Source organism: Tamandua tetradactyla, chromosome 4 (genome assembly GCF_023851605.1).
Source record: "Tamandua tetradactyla isolate mTamTet1 chromosome 4, mTamTet1.pri, whole genome shotgun sequence".
NCBI classification, from domain to species: Eukaryota; Metazoa; Chordata; class Mammalia; order Pilosa; family Myrmecophagidae; genus Tamandua; species Tamandua tetradactyla.
This window is the reverse complement of record NC_135330.1, coordinates 54,546,696-54,567,741: the sequence shown is the minus strand read 5'-3', so window position 1 is coordinate 54,567,741 and position 21,046 is coordinate 54,546,696. Positions and strand designations below refer to the sequence as shown.

Sequence of the window (21,046 nt, the reverse complement as noted above, 5' to 3'; positions counted from 1 at the left end):
CCTAAATAGATGGGAGGACATTTTCTGTTCATGGATTGGAAGACTAAATATTGTTAAGATATCAGTTCTTCTGAAAGTGATTTATAGATTTAACACAATGCAAATGAAAATTCCAGTGGCCTTCTTTGCAGAAATAGAAGAGCCAATCATCAAATTTATATGGAAATGTAAAGGGCCCTGAAAAGCCAAAGCCATCTTGAAAAAGAAAAATGAGCTTTGAGGACTCATACTTCCTGATATTAATCTTATTATAAAGCCTCAGTAATCAAAACAATATGGAGCTGACACATATAGGTCAGTAAAGACATATAGGTCAATGGAATTGACTTGAGAGCTCAGAGACACACCTTCTCATCTACAGTCAGCTGATATTTTGACAAGAGTTCTAGGTCTAGTCAGTTGGTAAAGAATAGTCTCTTAAAGAAATAGTGCTGGGAAAAATGGATGCCCATACTGAAAAGAAAAATGGTATACTCCTATCCTACTTCACACCATATACAAAAATCTGCTCAAAATGGATCAAAGACCTAAATATAAAAATCATAAGCTGTAAAACTCCTAGAAGAAAACACAGGTAAGAATCTTTAGGACCTTGTGTTAGGTAATGGTTACTTAGATTTGACAACCAAAGCACAAGCAATAAAAGAAATAAATAAATGGGGTCTCATCAAAATTAAAAATTTTTGTTCATCAAAAGTAATTATAATGAAGGTAAAAAGATAACCTAGAGAATGGGAAAAAATATTTGGAATCACAAATCTGATAAGGGTTTAATATCCAGAATATATAAAGAAATCCTCAATTTAACAACAAAAAGACAAATAACCCAATTTAAAATGGGTAAAGGACTTGAATAGACATTTTTTCAAAGAAAATAGACAAATAGACAAAAAAAGAAAAAAAACCACCACACACATGAAAAAGTGCTCAACACCATTAGCTGTTAGGGAAATGCAAATGAAAACCACAATGAGATACCATTTCACACTCACTCAAATGGCTACTATATATAAAATGTGAAATTACAAGTGTTGGAGATGTTAAGAAGAAATAGGAACCTTCATTTCATTGTTGGTGGGAATGTAAAATGATGCCACCACTGTGGAAGACAATTTGGCAGTTCCTCAGAAAGTCAACCATAGAATTTATTTTTTTATTTTTTTATTAATTAACGGAAAAAAAAAGAAATTAACCCAACATTTAGAAATCATACCGATGCAAATATACTAAGAAATGATGATCATGCATCTATGTGATGATGTTAAGAATTACTGATTGCATAGAATTTTGATGTGACTTAGGAATCCACTGTGCTGATTTGAAATTATTATGTACCCCAGAAAAGCCATGTTTAAATCCTGATCTAATCTTGTGGGGGAAGCTGTTTCTTTTAATCCTAATTCAGTATCACAGGAAAGAAACTTTTTATTAGATTATCTCCCCAGAGAAGTGACTCACCCAATTGTGGGTGTGACCTTTGATTAGATGGAAATGTGATTCCACTCATTCCAGATGGGTCTTGATTAGTTTACTGGCATCCTTTCAAAGGGAAAACATTTTGAAGAAACCTCAGAGCAGACACAGTCACTTGGAGAACAGTTGCTTCAGAGCCAACACAAGACCCAGAGCCCAGAAGACATTGCCATGTGCTTTCCCATGAGATACTAAGTAGGCCAGAATCCAGAGTTGTGTTCCAGGGGAGCTAAATGAAAGCCCACAGATGCCAAGTGAGGAATTCCCACAGGAAACAGAGGCTGCATCATTATCAGAGCCCATGAGCAAGAGACCAGCAGATGCCAACCACACGCCTTCCCAGCTGACAAAGATGTTCCGGATGGCATCAGCCTTTCCTGAGTGAAGGTAACCTCTTGTTGGTGCCTTAGTTTGGACATTTTCCTAGTCTTAGAACTGTAAACTTGTAACTAACTATTAAATTCTCTTTTAAAAGCTGGTCCATTTCTGTATATTATATTTCACAGCTTAATAAACTAATGTACCTACTTCTTTATATACACCCCCAAAATTGAAAGCCAGGACTCAAACAGATATTTGCACATTGACATTCATAGCAGCATTATTCACAATCGTCAAAAGATGTAAGCAACCCAAGTGGCCATCAACAGATGACTGGATAAACAAAATGTGGTATAATCATACAACAGAATATTACTCAGATGTTAAAAGGAAAGAAATTCTGTTACATGACAATGTTAATGAAACTTGAAGACATAATGTTGAGTGAAATAAGCCAAACACAAAAGGACAAGTATTGTATAATATCATTGTTATGAAATAATTAGAATAAGCAGATTCATAGAGTCAGAAACTGGAATATAGGTTACCATGGCCTGGAATGGGGGGTCAGGAATGGGGTGTTATGCTCAAATTGTAGAGTTTATGGTTGGTGTGATGGAAAATATTTGGTAATGGGTGGTGGTGATGGCAGCACAACATCGTGAACATAATTAATAGCGCTGAATTATGTATTTGAATGTGGTTTAATGGAGGAAATTTTAGGTTATATGTGTGCAACTAGAATGGAAACTTTAAAAACAAACATAGGACCATGTAACACAAACAGGGAAACCTAATGTAAACCATATACTATACTGAATAATACCAGTATAATAATTGTCTTTCATCCGTGTAACAAATGTACCACGCAAATGTAAGGTGATAACAATTGTGCTGTATGTGGAAATTCTGTGTTTTAGTTTGTTAAAACTGCCAGAACGCAACATACCTGAAACAAAATGGCTTTTAAAAAGGGAATTTATTAAGTTGTAAGTTTACAGTTCTAAGGCCATTAAAATGTCCAAATTAAGGCACCAAGAAGAGGATACCTTCACTTAAGAAAGGCTGATGCTCTCCAGAACACCTCTGTTAGCTGGGAAGGCACATTGCAACATCTGCTAGCTGTCTCTCCTGGCTTCTGGTTTCATAAGGATACCCAGGGGGGTGTTTTCCTTCTGCATCTTCAAAGGCTTCTACTGTGTGGGCAGTGTCAGCACTTTCCAACATGGTTCTCTCTTAAAGGGCTCCAGTAAGTGATCCAACTTGAATAGGTGGAGACACATCTCCATGGAAACCACCTAATCAAAAGGTACCACGAACAAGTGGGTGAGTCACATCTGTATGGAAACAATAAAAAAGATCCCACCTAGCAATACTGAATAAGGATTAAAGAACAGGGCTTTTCTGGGGATACACAACAATTTTAAATCATCGTACTCTGTCTTGTTTTGCATGATTTTTCTGTAAACCTACAACTTCTTTACTTAATAAACAGTTGTAAAATTAAATATTCAATGAGGAGTTTTACCATAAATACAGAATAAAATTAATATAATATATGGAAGAGTCACAATATAAAGTTTATTTTCAATTTTTATGAATGCTTATAAAGAGTTATACTTTAGTTTTTCCTTTTCATCTTTGAGAATCAAGAAACACAGTTTCTAGGCCAAGTTTCACCCTAAGGACTTGCTGTGTGTCTATGGATTAATTATGTTAAAAACGTTTCCTTCAACTTTAGATTTCATTATCTGTAAATGAGGTAGTAACAAAGTGTCTTTTTTAGTTTCTTGTATAAATGTTTTTGTTTATCCTAGAACTTGTATAAAGGACTATTGAAGGAAGGTTTGATTACACAAATATTTGGTACTGCTTGTAATTTAGGTATTTACAGATGTCAATATAGAGAGGCCATATGATAAATGATCTTTAACTGAAATATAGTCACTAGAGCCTTGCTAACTTTTTTTTTCGTCGGGGAGTCTTAATGAGGAAAATGACTTTTAAAAATGGTTCAGTAGTATTTTGTGGGTTGACTTCTGTTTCTTGGTACATTTGGCAAACAGGGGAAAGTGCATTCTTCCACACAACAAACAAGAAAGTGGATTCTTGGAATAAAATGTCCCTAGAGCATTTGCATCTTGGTTCACTATTTATAGTACCTGTTTTATCTGCTAAGCTATACCTTACAGGACGGTTGAGAGCCCCAGCTAATAAAAAATGCTAGTAAAGCACTTGGCAAAATCACAACAACCATTAAAAGGATGAACGCAAATGTGGTAAGGCCTGTCTTTCTGGTATGTACATGTAGTCTTTGTATGTGAAATGACATTCATGACTCAAATGTTAGGCACCTTTTTTTTTGCTTTCATAAACTGGGAGTAGTTTTGCCAGGTAGTTTACTGGAATGAGTTGTTTCTTGCTGGATTTAAAACCTTCCTTCTAAATCTAATATTAAGCTCTTCTCATGAATTCATGCAACATAAGAATTCATACCTGCTTCTTTAAAGGGGTTGACCGATATGTTTGCATTAAGGATCATACAGGAAAATAAATGGATCATGTGGTAATCATTGGCTTTATTTACACCATTACAGAATAGAAAATAGTGGCCTATTTGGCAGTTTTCTTGAGTGACCATAGTGTGAGAATACAGTATAATTGCTATGCACAGTACATATAGTAGTGTCTTATGCTCCTACTTCACAACTCAATCCAAGAGAGAAGTAAAAGGAAGATCCAGAAAATAGCTGTGCATCAGGTAGAGAGAGCAGTCAGCCAGTCCACAATGACAGGGGAATATCATTAAGTTGCAGGCAGGCTCTCAGATCAGAATCATGACCCTGTCAGCCAGGGTCCAACATCCGCCTGCCCATTTCAGCCGAGCCTAGAATCCTGATTGGCACTCTCAGTAGGAGAGGAAGGGAGCACTGGAATCGTGTACAGGATACAAAGCTAGGCAGGTTAAGATTGGGTCCTTCCTGCAAAGAAAGCAAATAAATTCCTACCAAATTAGCCAGACCTTGATCAGTGCCAGGAGCTGGCATTCTGCTGTTACTTCCTTTCAAGAAGAGATTACAAGTAGAGGTTGTTTTACCATGTACTTGCCTAAGTCTTAGTCTATGGCATCAGAAACAGAAGAGTGATAAGATGACGTCAATACTTTTGAAATACAGGAGGGCCCTAAATTCTTACTTATTTTAACTCATCCTAATCTCTAATAATGAGGAAGGTGAGTGTTGGTCAAATACTTTGTAGCTTTGAATCTCTGTTTATCATTCAAAGGATACTTCTGCTGTGGAATTATACCTATTGATTTGGTATTTGGCAGAGTTCTATTTGTTGGGATGTTGCATTTTTTTCTATAATTGAGCACATATAAGTACATGTTTGCTTAATTGTATTTTAGGGAAGTAGAACTTGGCACACAGGAATTTGATTGATCATTTCTCTATCAAGGTTAAGATTGCTTATAAGGGATGCTGATTTTGTTGAATTATTAAAGTCACATTAGATGCTCTTATATATTCCCTTCTAGTCAAGTCTAATGTCATTACTCATTGGATGTGATTACTCATGCTTTTGAGAGTATTAAATGGGTGTGAGCAGAGTTGCCACACAAGGAACATGTTATTATTTATGTGGAGTATCCAGTGGGTGGTGGTAGAAGTTTCTTCCCATGCAATGCCATAGGGTTACACAAACACTGCTTGTTTCTGGAAGCCCGAGCGAGGCTCCTTAAAGAGTCTGTGAAAAAAGTCTGACTTCTCTGATTACAGCCTGTCGGTGATACTCTGCTCCAAATACTCTTTTCTCTTAACAACAAGGACTCTTTCGGTTTTCCGATGTCTGGCAGATTGTGGAACGAAGATGACATCGAACTAGCAGGAGCTGGTCAGAGGTAAGAGAATTTGATTCTACATGTTTGGGCAATTCACTTGAGAAAGGGGGAGTTTTATTGGCCCCAGATTCTTTCCTCTGCCGTTTCTAGATTTTAAAAGGCCTTCATATGCCATGTTGAAGGAGCTCTTACCTTTAGAGGTAAGTTTATGCTATTGCTGCTAAGGATAAAAAGGACAGTATACTTAGAGAATGTTCTCGGAGAGAATACTTGGAGAAAGTCAGGTCCTGCTAAAATATTTTCAAGGTGTTTTCTAAGGTCTTAAAAAAATGGGCTTGTTAAATACTTTAAATAAAGGATTTTTCTCTTATAACAAAGGAAGCTGGTGATATTATTTTTAAAGTTCACTTAAAAACAATAGTAGGAGGCAATGCAGAATTAGATTCTAGGGTATGCCTGATTTAGATATAAGTTGAATACGACCCATGAGAGACTTGTAGCTAAAGGGTCATTTCTAAGTTGTTTGGAAGTCAAAATTATTCTTTTTTAAGAGACCTGTTATGCATTGGTGAGGTTCACAGTTCATGTAAATCTAGTTTAGTAATATTGAACTTGAAGTAGCATTAATGGTATTATTTTTATATCATTCTAGAATTTATAATAGCATTTCTCTTTTCACCCTGGGAAGGGGAAGGAGTTGTCAGGGTACTGATCTGGGATATCAGAAACTCTTCACTTTTGCCACTTGGATACATTGTATATATGAATGGAGGCTGGGGAGTAGAGGGTCACCTTTATACGCAGTTAGAGTACAATGGGAAACAGGTTTTTGGCTCCCGGAAGGCCCTGAACTTGGATTTTCTCATGCTGTTAATAAATATGGATGCATAAGTCCGGTACTATTTGGTTTTGACTTGAGGAAGGTGGACAATGCTCAGTGGATAAGAAAGTGTTATTTTTTTATCGTCTAGACTAAACTGGGCAATCATGACAGTCTAGTCAAAATTTCATTTGAACTGGCAAAAAAAAAAAAAAAAAACCAACCAAAAGAATAAAGTATTTTAAAAACTCTTAAATGCATTCATGAGTAGTCAATAAAGAAGGAATATTTGTGGGAAAAAGAATTAAAAGTGGGAATCCCAGAGCCATCTTTCATCTTGAAGGTAATTTGAAAATAAGTTGTCATGGCCTTATGGAGCTCGAGGCCTTCCTAGTGTGGTAAGTCCAACAGGATACTCCTCATGAAGCTGACATCTCAAAGGGATCCAAAGAAGAGTGATTGTCTCAAACACTGCAGCAGAGTGGAGAGGAAAATCTCCCTGGAGGATATATAACTGCAAGATAGATCTCACATGGTTGACCTGAAAAACCTCAAGCAGAGAACTGAGTCTGAGATGGTCTTGAACTGGTCATGCCTTCATGTATCTAACAGCAATTAATATATATCCTCTCCCGAGAATCCATCTTCATCTCAGGCCTCACTGAATGTCCAGATATGAAGCGCCAAGGAAAATGAGAAGAAAACATTAAAACAACAAGAAAAACAAAATCCCACAAAAAACAAGCAGCAACCTCCAAACATAGAAGATAAACAAGGCATCATAAGTAAGAAGCAGCAGAAAAGAAATCAAATTGTAGAAACAGATCTTTAGACGCTTCAGATATTGTAATTATCAGAAATATAATTTGAAACATGTATATTAAATATATTTTAAGAAATTAAAGAGCGGCTTGAAATATTGTTAAAAGAAAGATGATCCAAAAAGAAAAGTTTTTAAAAAAAATACTGTAAATTAAAAACTATGACATCTAGGGATGAAAGTCTCTCGGGCAACATGGGACATGACTCCCAGGGATGAGCCTGGCCCTGGCACCATGGGACTGACAACACCTTCCTGACCAAAAGGGGGAAAAGAAATGTAACAAAATAAGGTGTCAGTGGCTAAGAAATTTCAAATAGAGTCAAGAGGCTATTCTGGAGGCTACTCTTCCACAAGCTTCAGCTAAATATTGCTAATTAGCATGGTTTGCCACACCTCAACCAACACCATTCCTGTTAATCCTAAAGAATACCTAGGGTTCTATCTGAGAGTCTACAAAAGTTTCATGCACTAAGATTACTCCCCAGAAATCTACAACCTCCAGATGGTTCGTGGGCCAGATAAGTCCTGAGACCCAGATGGGCCAGCCTCTCCAAGAACATCTAGTTCCATGCCCCTATCCCATATCATTGACACCCCTTTCTAACATGAGAAAGTTAGAACGGGCAAAGCCCAAGTGCCCCTAGAGATTGGGAGAAGGATCAAAGGACAAGGAGGAGTTATAACAGAAAAGATAGGATTTAACAAATGAATATCACTGCTGAATCATTACATTAATATTTCTTTCAGTCTCCAGTCTCTTGGAGCAGCTAGAAGAAAAAGCTTGAAATTGTGGACTATATTCCATATTGAACTTTAAAATCTATTTTTTTTTTTTTTGCAAGGACAGGCATGGGGAGAGAACTCTGCCTGCTGAGCTACCAAGGCCCACCCTGAAATCTATTTTTTAACTACTTGTTGCAAGGTACTTTGAAATTTGTTGCTTTTTGGTATATGTGTATTTCACCATAAATATGTTAAAAAGTGGGGTGAAAGAGTGGTACAGCAGGTAAACACTCCCCGCGGGGCCGCAGGTGGGGGCTGCACAGCCCGCCCCTTCCAGGTGGTGCTTTTTTCAGGTTTTGTGTCGCCCGGCAAGCCTCTTTCGAGGGCTGCGTTTGAACAGCTACTAGGGGAGTAGAAACAATACAGAACAGCTCCGGAGCCACGACAGAGATCAAAAAGACAGCATACCCGATCCTGGAACAGCTGACTGGCTGGGAGAACCCGCTCCGGTGAGATCGCCGAGGGGCACGGGCTTCCCCAGGCAGGGCGGTAAGCGGCCGGAGTCCCTCCCCTCCTCCTTCCTGAGCCAGCTGGCAGAATTGGGTGGAGGGCCCCTCAAGCCGCGGTGGCTGGCGCCCCCACCACGCGCGGCCCCCCGGACCAACTGAGAGAATTGGATTGGAAATCCCCAGGCCGCGGAGAACGGTGACCGGGGGGGTCCCTTCCAAGCACGTGACTCCCCGGTCCGGCTGGGAACGGTGCACTCTCCCAGGCCGCTGTGGCTGGTGCCCTCCCGCCATGCTTGGCGCCCCGGGCCGACTAGGAAATTCGGATGGGCGCTCTCCTGGGCTGCGGCGGCCGGTGACCCTCCCCACGTTTGGACCCCCAGGCCGGCCGGCACTCTTCCAAGCCGCTTTGGCTGGCGAACCTCCCCCACGGCGAGAGTTTTCCAAAGTTAAAGGACCCACAGCACCTTTTACTGGTGGGACCCGCAGACAAACATGTGCCACGCGCGCCACCTACTGGGCAGGATAAGAAAAACAGAACCCAGAGATTTCACAGAAAAATCTTTCAACCTGTTGGGTCCAACACCCAGGGAAATCTGACTAAATGCCCAGATGCCAGCAGAAGATAACGGATCACGCTCAGAAAATTGAAAATATGGCCCAGTCAAAGGAACAAACCAATAGTTCAAATGAGATACAGGAACTGAGACAACTAATGCTGAATATACGAACAGAAATGGAAAACCTCTTCAAAAATGAAATAGATAAATTGAGGGAGGACATGAAGAAGACATGGGTTGAACAAAAAGAAGAAATAGAAAAACTGAAAAAACAAATCACAGAACTTATGGAAGTGAAGGATAAAGTAGAAAAGATGGAAAAAACAATGGATACCTACAATGATAGATTTAAAGAGAAAGAAGATAGAATTAATGATTTGGAGGATGAAACATCTGAATTCCAAAAAGAAACAGAAACTATCAGGAAAAGAATGGAAAAATTTGAACAGGGTATCAGGGAACTCAAGGACAATATGAACCGCACAAATATACGTGTTGTGGGTGTCCCAGAAGGAGAAGAGAAGGGAAAAGGAGGAGAAAAACTAATGGAAGAAATTATCACTGAAAATTTCCCAACTCTTATGAAAGACCTAAAATTACAGATCCAAGAAGTGCAGCACACCCTAAAGAGATTAGACCCAAATAGGTGTTCTCCAAGACACTTACTAGTTAGAATGTCAGAGGTCAAACAGAAAGAGAGGATCTTGAAAGCAGTAAGAGAAAATCCATCACATACAAGGGAAACCCAATAAGACTATGTGTAGATTTCTCAGCAGAAACCATGGAAACTAGAAGACAGTGGGATGATATATTTAAATTACTAAAAGAGAAAAACTGCCAACCAAGACTCCTATATCCAGCAAAATTGTCCTTCAAAAATGAGGGAGAGATTAAAACACTCTCAGACAAAAATTCACTGAGAGAATTTGTGACCAAGAGACCAGCTCTGCAAGAAATACTAAAGGGAGCACTAGAGTCAGATATGAAAAGACAGAAGAGAGAGGTATGGAGAAGAGTGTAGAAAGAAGGAAAGTCAGCTATGATATATAAAATACAAAAGGCAAAATGGTAGAGGAAATATTATCCAAACAGTAATAACACTAAATGTTAATGGACTGAATTCCCCAATCAAAAGACATAGACTGGCAGAATGGATTAAAAAACAGGATCTTTCTATATGCTGTCTACAGGAAACACAACTTAGACCCAAAGATAAACAAAGGTTGAAAGTGAAAGGTTGGGAAAAGATATTTCATGCAAATAACAACTAGAAAAGAGCAGGAGTGGCTATACTAATATCCAACAAATTAGACTTCAAATGTAAAACAGTTAAAAGAGACAAAGAAGGACACTATATACTAATAAAAGGAACAATTAAACAAGAAGACATATCAATCATAAATATTTATGCACCGAACCAGAATGTCCCAAAATACATGAGGAATACACTGCAAACACTGAAAAGGGAAATAGACACATATACCATAATAGTTGGAGACTTCAATTCACCACTCTCATCAATGGACAGAACATCTAGACAGAGGATCAATAAAGAAATAGAGAATCTGAATATTACTATAAATGAGCTAGACTTAACAGACATTTATAGGACATTATATCCCACAACAGCAGGATACACCTTTTTCTCAGGTGCTCATGGATCATTCTCAAAGATAGACCATATGCTGGGTCACAAAGGAAGTCTTAACAAATTTAAAAAGATTGAAATCATACACAACACTTTCTTGGATCATAAAGGAATGAAGTTGGAAATCAATAATAGGCGGAGTGCCAGAAAATTCACAAATACGTGGAGGCTCAACAATACACTCTTAAACAACGAGGGGGTCAAAGAAGAAATTGCAAGAGAAATTAGTAAATACCTCGAGGCGAATGAAAATGAAAACACAACATATCAAAACTTATGGGACGCAGCAAAGGCAGTGCTAAGAGGGAAATTTATTGCCCTAAATGCCTTTATCAGAAAAGAAGAAAAGGTAAAAATGCAGGAATTAACTGTTCAGTTGGAAGAACTGGAGAAAGAACAGCAAACTAATCCCAAAGCAAGCAAAAGGAAAGAAATAACAAAGATTAGAGCAGAAATAAATGAAATTGAAAACATGAAAACAATAGAGAAAATCAATAAGACCAGAAGTTGGTTCTATGAGAAAATCAATAAGATTGATGGGCCCTTAGCAAGATTGACAAAAAGAAGAAGAGAGAGGATGCAAATAAATAAGATCAGAAATGGAAGAGGAGACATAACTATTGACCTCACAGAAATAAAGGAGGTAATAACAGGATACTATGAACAACTTTACGCTAATAAATACAACAATTTAGATGAAATGGACGGGTTCCTGGAAAGACATGAACAACCAACTTTGACTCAAGAAGAAATAGATGACCTCAACAAACCAATCACAAGTAAAGAAATTGATTTAGTCATTCAAAAGCTCCTAAAAAGAAAAGTCCAGGACCAGACGGCTTCACACATGAATTCTATCAAACATTCCAGAAAGAATTAGTACCAACTCTCCTCAAACTCTTCAAAATAATCGAAGTGGAGGGAAAACTACCTAATTCATTCTATGAAGCCAACATCACCCTCATACCAAAACCAGGCAAAGATATTACAAAAAAAGAAAACTACAGACCAATCTCTCTAATGAATATAGATGCAAAAATCCTCAATAAAATTCTAGCAAATCGTATCCAACAACACATTAAAAGAATTATACATCATGACCAAGTAGGATTCATCCCGGGTATGCAAGGATGGTTCAACATAAGAAAATCAATTAATGTAATACACCATATCAACATATCAAAGCAGAAAATTCACATGATCATCTCAATTGATGCAGAGAAGGCATTTGACAAGATTCAACATCCTTTCCTGTTGAAAACACTTCAAAAGATAGGAATACAAGGGAACTTCCTTAAAATGATAGAGGGAATATATGAAAACCCCACAGCTAATATCATCCTCAATGGGGAAAAATTGAAAACTTTCCCCCTAAGATCAGGAACAAGACAAGGATGTCCACTATCACCACTATTATTCAACATTGTGTTGGAGGTTCTAGCCAGAGCAATTAGACAAGAAAAAGAAATACAAGGCATCAAAATTGGAAAGGAAGAAGTAAAACTATCACTGTTTGCAGACGATATGATACTATACATCGAAAACCCGGAAAAATCCACCAGAAAACTACTAGAGCTAATATATGAGTACAGCAAAGTAGCAGGTTACAAGATCAACATTCAAAAATCTGTAGCATTTCTATACACTAGTAATGAACAAGCTGAGGGGGAAATCAAGAAACAAATCTCATTTACAATCGCAACTAAAAGAATAAAATACCTAGGAATAAATTTAACTAAAGAGACAAAAAACCTATGTAAAGAAAACTACAAAAAACTGTTAAAAGAAATCACAGAAGACCTAAATAGATGGAAGGGCATACCGTGTTCATGGATTGGAAGACTAAATATAGTTAAGATGTCAATCCTACCTAAATTGATTTACAGATTCAATGCAATACCAGTCAAAATCCCAACAACTTATTTTTCAAAAATAGAAAAAACAATAAGCAAATTTATCTGGAAGGGCAGGGTGCCCCGAATTGCTAAAAACATCTTGAGGAAAAAAAACGAAGCTGGAGGTCTCGCGATGCCAGTCTTTAAGGCATATTATGAAGCCACAGTGGTCAAAACAGCATGGTATTGGCATAAAGATAGATATATCGACCAATGGAATCGAATAGAGTGCTCAGATATAGACCCTCTCATCTATGGACATTTGATCTTTGATAAGGCAGTCAAGCCAACTCACCTGGGACAGAACAGTCTCTTCAATAAATGGTGCCTACAGAACTGGATATCCATATGCAAAAGAATGAAAGAAGACCCATATCTCACACCCTATATAAAAGTTAACTCAAAGTGAATCAAAGATCTAAACATTAGGTCTAAGACCATAAAACAGTTAGAGGAAAATGTAGGGAGACATCTTATGAATCTTACAATTGGAGGCGGTTTTATGGACCTTAAACCTAAAGCAAGAGCATTGAAGAAGGAAATAAATAAATGGGAGCTCCTCAAAATTAAACACTTTTGTGCATCAAAGAACTTCATCTAAGAAAGTAGAAAGACAGCCTACACAGTGGGAGACAATATTTGGAAATGACATATCAGATAAAGGTCTAGTATCCAAATTTATAAAGACATTGTTCAACTCAACAACAAAAAGACAGTCAACCCAATTACAAAATGGGAAAAAGACTTGAACAGACACCTCTCAGAAGAGGAAATACAAATGGCCAAAAGGCACATGAAGAGATGCTCAATGTCCCTGGCCATTAGAGAAATGCAAATCAAAACCACAATGAGATATCATCTCACACCCACCAGAATGGCTGTTATCAACAAAACAGAAAATGACAAGTGCTGGAGAGGATGCAGAGAAAGAGGCACACTTATCCACTGTTGGTGGGAATGTCAAATGGTGCAACCACTGTGGAAGGCAGTTTGGCGGTTCCTCAAAAAGCTGAATATAGAATTGCCGTACGACCCAGCAATACCATTGCTGGGTATCTACTCAAAGGACTTAAGGGCAAAGACACAAATGGACATTTGCACACCAATGTTTATAGCAGCGTTATTTACAATTGCAAAGAGATGGAAACAGCCAAAATGTCCATCAACAGAAGAGTGGCTAAACAAACTGTGGTATATATATACAATGGAATATTATGCAGCTTTAAGACAGGATAAACTTATGAAGCATGTAATAACATGGATGGACCTAGAGAACATTATGCTGAGTGAGTCTAGCCAAAAACTAAAGGACAAATACTGTATGGTCCCACTGATGTGAACCGACATTCGCGAATAAACTTGGAATATGTCATTGGTAACAGAGTCCAGCAGGAGTTAGAAACAGGGTAAGATAATGGGTAATTGGAGCTGCAGGGATACAGACTGTGCAACAGGACTAGATACAAAAACTCAAAAATGGACAGCACAATAATACCTAATTGTAAAGTAATCATGTTAAAACACTGAATGAAGCTGCATCTGAGCTATAGGTTTTTTTTTGTTTGTTTTGTTTTTTTACTATTATTATTACTTTTATTTTTTTTCTCTATATTAACATTCTATATCCTTTTCTGTTGTGTTGCTAGTTCTTCTGAACCAATGCAAATGTACTAAGAAACGATGATCATGCATCTATGTGATGATGTTAAGAATTACTGATTGCATATGTAGAATGGTATGATTTCTAAATGTTGGGTTAATTTCTTCTTTTCCGTTAATTAAAAATAAAAAAAAAAGAGTGGTACAGCAGCAGAATTTTCACCTGCCATGTGGGTAAACTTTGGTTTGTTTCCTGGCCCATGCACTTTCCCCCTCCCCCCCCCCCAAAAAAAACTTCAACAAATGGCAAATGGTGCTGCAATAATGCAAATCACATGAAAAAAAGAATGCAATGTGACCCCCACCATACAGCATACCAAAAAAAAAAAGTTTTTAAAAAACTAAAAGGATGGCTTTGAGAAGATTAGATACATCTGAAAAAAGAGTGAGTAAACAGGAAGGTGTCTGTGAAATAATCCAAAATTCAACTCAGAGAGATAAACAAAAATAAAATGTTAAAGAGACGTGGAGTATAGAATATATATATATTCAGATTCTGTGCTGGTTTGAAACTGTTATGTACCCCAGAAAAGCCATGTTCTTTTAATCCTAATCCAGTTTTGTGGGGGCAGACCTATGTGGGGTTGGATCTTTTGCTTAAGTTGTTTTCATGGTGTGCTGGTTTGAATCTATGGTGGACCCCAGAAAAGCCATGTCCTTTAATTCTCATTCAAATTGCTGGGTGGGAGCATTTTGATTGTTTCCATGGAGACGTGACCCACCCAATTGTGGGTGGTAACTTTTGATTAGATGATTTCCATGGAGGTGTGTCTCCACCTATTGAAGGTGGAGATGCTTACTGGAAAGCTTTAAAAGAGGAAACATTTTGGAGAAAGTCCCTTTCGTAGAGACACAAGAAAGCCAGCAGATGCCGCCATGTTCGCCATGCGCCCTTCCAGCTGAGAGAGAAATGTTGAACATCATCGGCCTTCTTGAACTAAGATATCTTTCCCCGGATGCCTTAGATTGGACATTTCTATAGACTTGTTTTAATTGGGACATTTTCTAGGCCTTAGAACTGCAAACTAGCAACTTATTAAATTACCCTTTTTAAAAGCCATTCTGTTTCTGGTATATTGCATTCTGGCAGCTAGTAAACTAGAACACATGGAGATGTGACCCACCCAACTGTGGGTGTGACCTTTTGATTAGATGGAGCTGTGACCCTGCCCATTCAAGGTGGGTCTTAATCTACCTAATGGAGTCCTTTAAGAGGGAGACAGTTTGGAGTTCAGATGTTTGGAGAACCTACAAAGAAAGCAGAGAAATAAAATCAAGGCACAGATGTTTGGAGATGCTAAGCTAAGAGATGAAACCGAGAGTTTGCCCCAGAGAAGCTAAGTGAGGGCCCACAGGCCCTTGGAGTGAAAACCACTGGTATCAGAAGCTGAAAAATGAAGTGGGAGCAAGGACCAGTCAACATGGCCTTGTGCCTTCCCATGTGAGAGAGTAACCTGGATGTTGCATTTCCTCCAAAAAGGTATCCTCTTGTTGGTGCCTTAATTTGGACCTTTTCCCCTCTGTAAAACCAATCCACTTCTGGTATACGGCATTCCAGCAGCTTTAGCAAACTGAAACAGAGTCCCATAAGGAGGAGAGTAAGATTGGATTTGAGAATTTTCTAGAGCTGATGTAAATCACCAGCCAGAGTCAAGAAAAACAAAGGAAACCAAGAAGAATGAATTAAAAAAAAAAAAATCCACACCTAGAGTCTTCATAGTGGAATTATAAAAGGCTAAGGACAAAAAGACAAATCTTAAAAGCAATCAGAGAGAAACAACAGATTACATTTCAAGATTGCTTTCAGGGTTCCAGTTGCAACTAGGGCAGCTAAAAGACAGTGTAATGATATTGACAATATCATTACAGAAGGAAGTAACTTTCTACTTAGAATTATTTACCTGTGAAAATATTTTTTAAGAATGAGGGTGAAATAAATACATTTCCACTCAAACACAAAACAGAGAGTATGCTGGCAGTTTACAGTATACTTTAGGCAGAAGGAAAGTGATCCTAGATGGTTATGACCTAAAATGAAAATAAGAAGAAGAAGCAAAACAAGTGGTAAACTTCTGGATAAATCTAAAAAACAATGACTATATAAAATGACATTAATAATGTATTATAGGTTTGAAAGGGGTTGTAAAGGGCTTATATTATTTGGGAGGAGGCCAGTGTATTGTATAATCAGTTAAAATTTGCTGTTACTATTTTTAAGGATAACCACTAAAAGACTTGAAACAGAGTACACAACTTTCAAACTAGAAGGTGGGGTGGGGGAAAATGGACACAAAAAAATAAATGGTCAGTCCTAAAGAAGGCAAAGCAGAAGACAGAAAAAAACATAGAACAACAGGGACAAATACGGCGAATAAGATGAGATGGCAAAAGTGAATTCAAATGTATCAGTAATTATAAGATAGCCAAGTGGTCTAAATGCTTGATTTAAATTCCAACAATTATCAGACTAGATTCTAAAACAAAATTAAGATTTATTGTATAAATTTAGAAAGGTTGAATGTAAAAGGATGAAAAGAGATCTATGAGGCAAATACTGAGAAGAAAGCTGTTTAGGTATACTAATGTAAAAGCATTACTAGAGGTGTAGTTGGTTACAATATAGTGATAAATGGTTCAATTTACTAGGTAGACATAAAAATTATAAACTGATATGTACATTATGACACAGCCCAAGAATACATAAAGGATTAATTAACTGAACAATAATTAAAATAGACAAATTCACTATCATATTAGGAGATTTTAACTCACAGCTGCCATGAATTGATCTGTGTCAAGCACACAAATTTAGAAATAGAAAATGTCAACAAAACAATCATCATACTTGATCAAGGACTATTTTTAGAACACTGTACCCAAGAGCTACAGAATATACATATATATTTTTTACAAGCATACATGAAACATTTAAAATAAATGTTTTAAGGGGTTAATAGCTACAGGCCATGTTCATCAACAACAGTATAGACCATGTTTATCACTTACTGTAGCCCTGAAAAACGATATCAATTGCTGAGTAGGAGATATTAACTCTGAAATATGGTCTCAGAATATCTAATGCCAGTTTGTAGGTTTGCCCCTTGTAGTCTTCTCTTTCGGTCATGTTAGAAATTCCAGATGAAATGAGTGTTGCTAAAATCATACCATTGTTTTCAATAAACATATCACCTGGATAAGTGTATTTTTATTCATAAGCTCTATATTGTCTTTTGCCAGTAATTGCTAATGAATCATGCAAATTTTGTCCATCTGTGTTTCTATCTCTTTTACCCTAAATAATATTAGAATAGATAAACCTCTTCATTATGGCCAGTCTAAAAGCTAAGTTAAAGAATTTGCTTTAGTGTATGCATGTGTCATTATCCCCTCCCATATACTTAATCTATATTGTACAAGTAACAATTTTATATTATGCAGGGGTTTATGACTGACATTTTAAAAAATACCAATTAATGGATTAAATTGTACTAATATTTCCTCATCTGAAAACTGAAAATTCCTGACATAGGCACCTCAAGTAGAGAACTTTTCTTTGGAGAAGAATTAATTATAATGAAAGGAGAAGTTCTAGAAATTCAGTCACACTAGGAGGAGAAGTGGTTTTTAGTTTGTACATTTTTTTCTCAAGGCTTTGGAGTATAGCAACTTCTTAGGTAGAAAAAGTATTATTTGGGAAAAAAATGTATATGGTGTATTTTGTCTAATTGGAAAACCAAAATTTACAGAGTAATTCCTCCAAAAATCACCCAATTTGTAGAACTTTCTCATTTGAATATTACACTGCTCATGTGATATACAAGTAATAATTCCCAATTTACAAATATAGGAACTGAGAAAACTGAAGTGCTCACCCCAAGTCTAGCTATGACAACATGTTATGCTAAAGATAAATATTTTTTCGTTTCCCAGTTATGTCCTGTCCTCAGTTTCGACTACTAGGTACACAGCCATGCAACAGATCTTGTTTTATTGACCAGGTAACACCCAACTTTGGTAAGAAGGTCTAAGATTAGTGTAATTGAGTTTAATTTTAGGTTCTCAGATTCCAAGTACTTTACTTAATTCCCAAGACAGTTTGCCTTTTATGTCCTAAGACTAACATTATATTATTCATGCAACATGTGGTTTCCTCACATTATCTTACCTTCTGCACGAATCAAGTATGAAGCAATCTCCATTTGAATGAAAAATACTGTTACCAAAGGTCAAGGTTGGCAATGTGAGTAGAGTGCCTTTCACAGAAGACCTCTGCATAACAGCCCAGACCTCGATCATCTTTTGAATATCCTTTAAATGACTCTGCCTACATCTTTTCTGTGTGGCTCCTTTCCTACAGAGGAGGTAACAGAGCAGGTAGAGAGCAGTGTGGGATAGAAGTAAACAAGCAACATCAGACAGACTTGGTCTGAATTACAGCTTTGTCATGAACCACTGGGTTGGTCTGGCCTCAATTTCCACATCTATAAAATACTGATGAAAAGTACCTAACACATAGAGTTATGGCCAGTATAAAGTGAGACAATGCATATAACTTAACACATGCCTTAGTGCTCTGTAAATTTTAGCTGTTTGTACTAGCCCCTCCCACCCTCAGTCTTCAGAAATAGTTTTTTGAGAGTGGTGTCTCTCTGAGCTACCCTAAGACTGGTCTTCTCTGAGGCCCACCACTATGTGAATGTCCAAAAGTTAGTGCTTGGTTATACTGCAGTCTGTAGGAATAGGAATGGGTATAGGAATGTCTGTCTTCCATATGTGCAAGGCAAGTGGAGCACTAACTACCATTTTGCTACTTGCAGGGCTATTTAGCAGGTGCACATATGCGAACATTCCTGAATCAGGAGGGGGCAGCTCTAGATTTCAGAAACCATGCCACAGCTGGAGTGAGGCAGGAGCCACTGACATCAACTTGAGCTCCGAAGTTGCAGTTTCTAAGGAAACAAAGTGCCCTAAAACGACTAAGGCTCTAGCAAACAATACTCATCAACTAGGTTCCAATTCCGTGTGCAGGTGATGTGAAAAATACTGCAAATTGAAGCACCTTTTCAGGTACTTTGCTTTTCGGGGGGGGGGGGAGGGTTGTAGCGTTGATGCCCCGAAGACTGGACTTAACCGAAAGAGGAAGCCGGCCGGACCAGCGCTGAGGACACGGGGGGCACCTTGCGTTTCTGGCTCGGTTGTAAAGCGGCACGTGGGCCAAAGAGCTGGCACTTAGGTTCCGCCTGGACCCTGGGGCCGCCGGGTCGCAGGGTCCCCCGCCCTATCCGCAGGCTCCGGCCTCACAGCCGTGCGGCCCAGGTGAGGCCGCCGGGCGCGTCCGCGCGCGCCCCTTCCCCCTCCCGGCGACTTCCTGGTTTGCAGAAGGTGCAGGAGCCGCTGCGGGCGGCCCTGTCGCAGGAACTGAGAGGCCCCTGCTCGGGCGGCGGCGGGGGCGGCGGCCGGCGGCGGCGGGGGCGGCGGCCGCGCGGCTGCTGCTGCTGTCACAGAAAGGCGCTGGGGGGTGGGGTGGGAGGCAGGGGAGCGCCGGGGGCGCCGCGGACATGGGCCCGCCGCCAGCGCTGCGGTGAATAGCGTCCTTCCCCGGCCGGGCGGCCAGCGGGGGCGGCGCGACCCTCGGGCTTCGGGGCAGCGGACTGCGAGGCCGGCGCGAGCGGGCGGGGACGGCCAGTCCCACACCGACATGTAACCATGGACTGCAGGACCAAGTGAGTGGTGGGCGGCGTGGCCGGCGGTGGGCGGGCGGTGGGCGTCCCGCGGCAGCCCCTCCCAGCCCCGCGCCCGGCCGGCTCCCAGGAACCGCAGATGGAGGGCGCGGGGCGCAGGCTGGGCCTCCAGGGCTCTTCCCTGGCCGGCTGGCGGGACGACGCTAGGCCGCAAAGCCTGCTTGGCCCCGCGTCCCGGGCCCGGCGGGATCCGCGCGGCTCCTCCCGGAGCGGCCGGCAGCCCCCGCGTCTGTGCCCGCAGCCCGGGGCAGAGGGGGCGGCCGAGCGGCTGCTGCCACCACCCGCTGTGGGTTTCTCATTCCTACCCAGTGTGTCAGACGTGATCATCCGCTTATCTGTGTCTTACTGCTGCCCCGGAGCGAGTCAGCGCTGTCATTATTTAAAGTGCTTTCCTAGCATTAAGATGAACGTGTTTTTTCTAAAGTGTATTTATCACTTTTGTCTTGGCTATTTTCTTCTGATTTTTCTTCTTATCAATTATATAGGCACTGTGTATGTATGCACGGTGCTTACCAAACGGTGCTCAGTTAGGTGGTATTTTTATGTGTGTGCTGAAGTATATACATCAGCGGATATTTTTCTAAATGAGAAAATGACTGGAAATAAGCAGCTGATTAATTAGGTAAAAAGCAATTTGATCAATGTGGTGATTTGTTTTGGGATATTTTAGAGGCGTGAGTTATATATTTTTCTCTCAAAACTTACTTTGTAAAGAATTCATTCTTTCTCTTCCTCCCATTCCCCTAAAGTTTAAAATAATGAATGTCATGTGTATTCAAATAATGAATAGTGAATGCTGTGAGAGGCCTTTTACATTTCACAGAAATATAGCTGATTCAATATTTACTTTTTACACCTCAGAGAGATTCTAAAGAATATTGAGAGCATTAAGAAAAAAAAATAAACCACCTAATTTATAGTTACTTTCTTTAGTGTTTGACATCATGGTGGGGGAAGTGAATAAAAAAGTATGTATACTTTTGACAGTATTATGAGGGAGGCGCTCACTTGAGTCCAGATTGTTCCCATTGAAACA

At 39.2% G+C, this 21,046-nt stretch overlaps 1 protein-coding gene across 8 annotated transcripts in view; it reads left to right on the top strand.

Moving 5' to 3' along the window:
• The first annotated feature begins 5,486 nt into the window (after nt 1–5,486).
• DENND1B (DENN domain containing 1B) overlaps nt 5,487–21,046 on the top strand; it is a 283,782-nt gene continuing 268,222 nt past the window's right edge. For 3 of the 8 annotated variants that reach the window (XM_077157321.1, XM_077157320.1, XM_077157318.1), the window contains exon 1: nt 19,862–19,992. Coding sequence is in view for 5 of the 8 variants with exons in the window: in XM_077157320.1 (XP_077013435.1) it covers nt 19,976–19,992 (17 nt within the window). In the remaining 3 variants the exon portion in view is untranslated. Of the gene's footprint in view, nt 5,696–19,481; nt 19,586–19,861; nt 19,993–21,046 lie in introns of those variants that run through there. The other 5 variants (XM_077157322.1, XM_077157319.1, XM_077157324.1 and 2 more) reach the window with 4 other exon arrangements.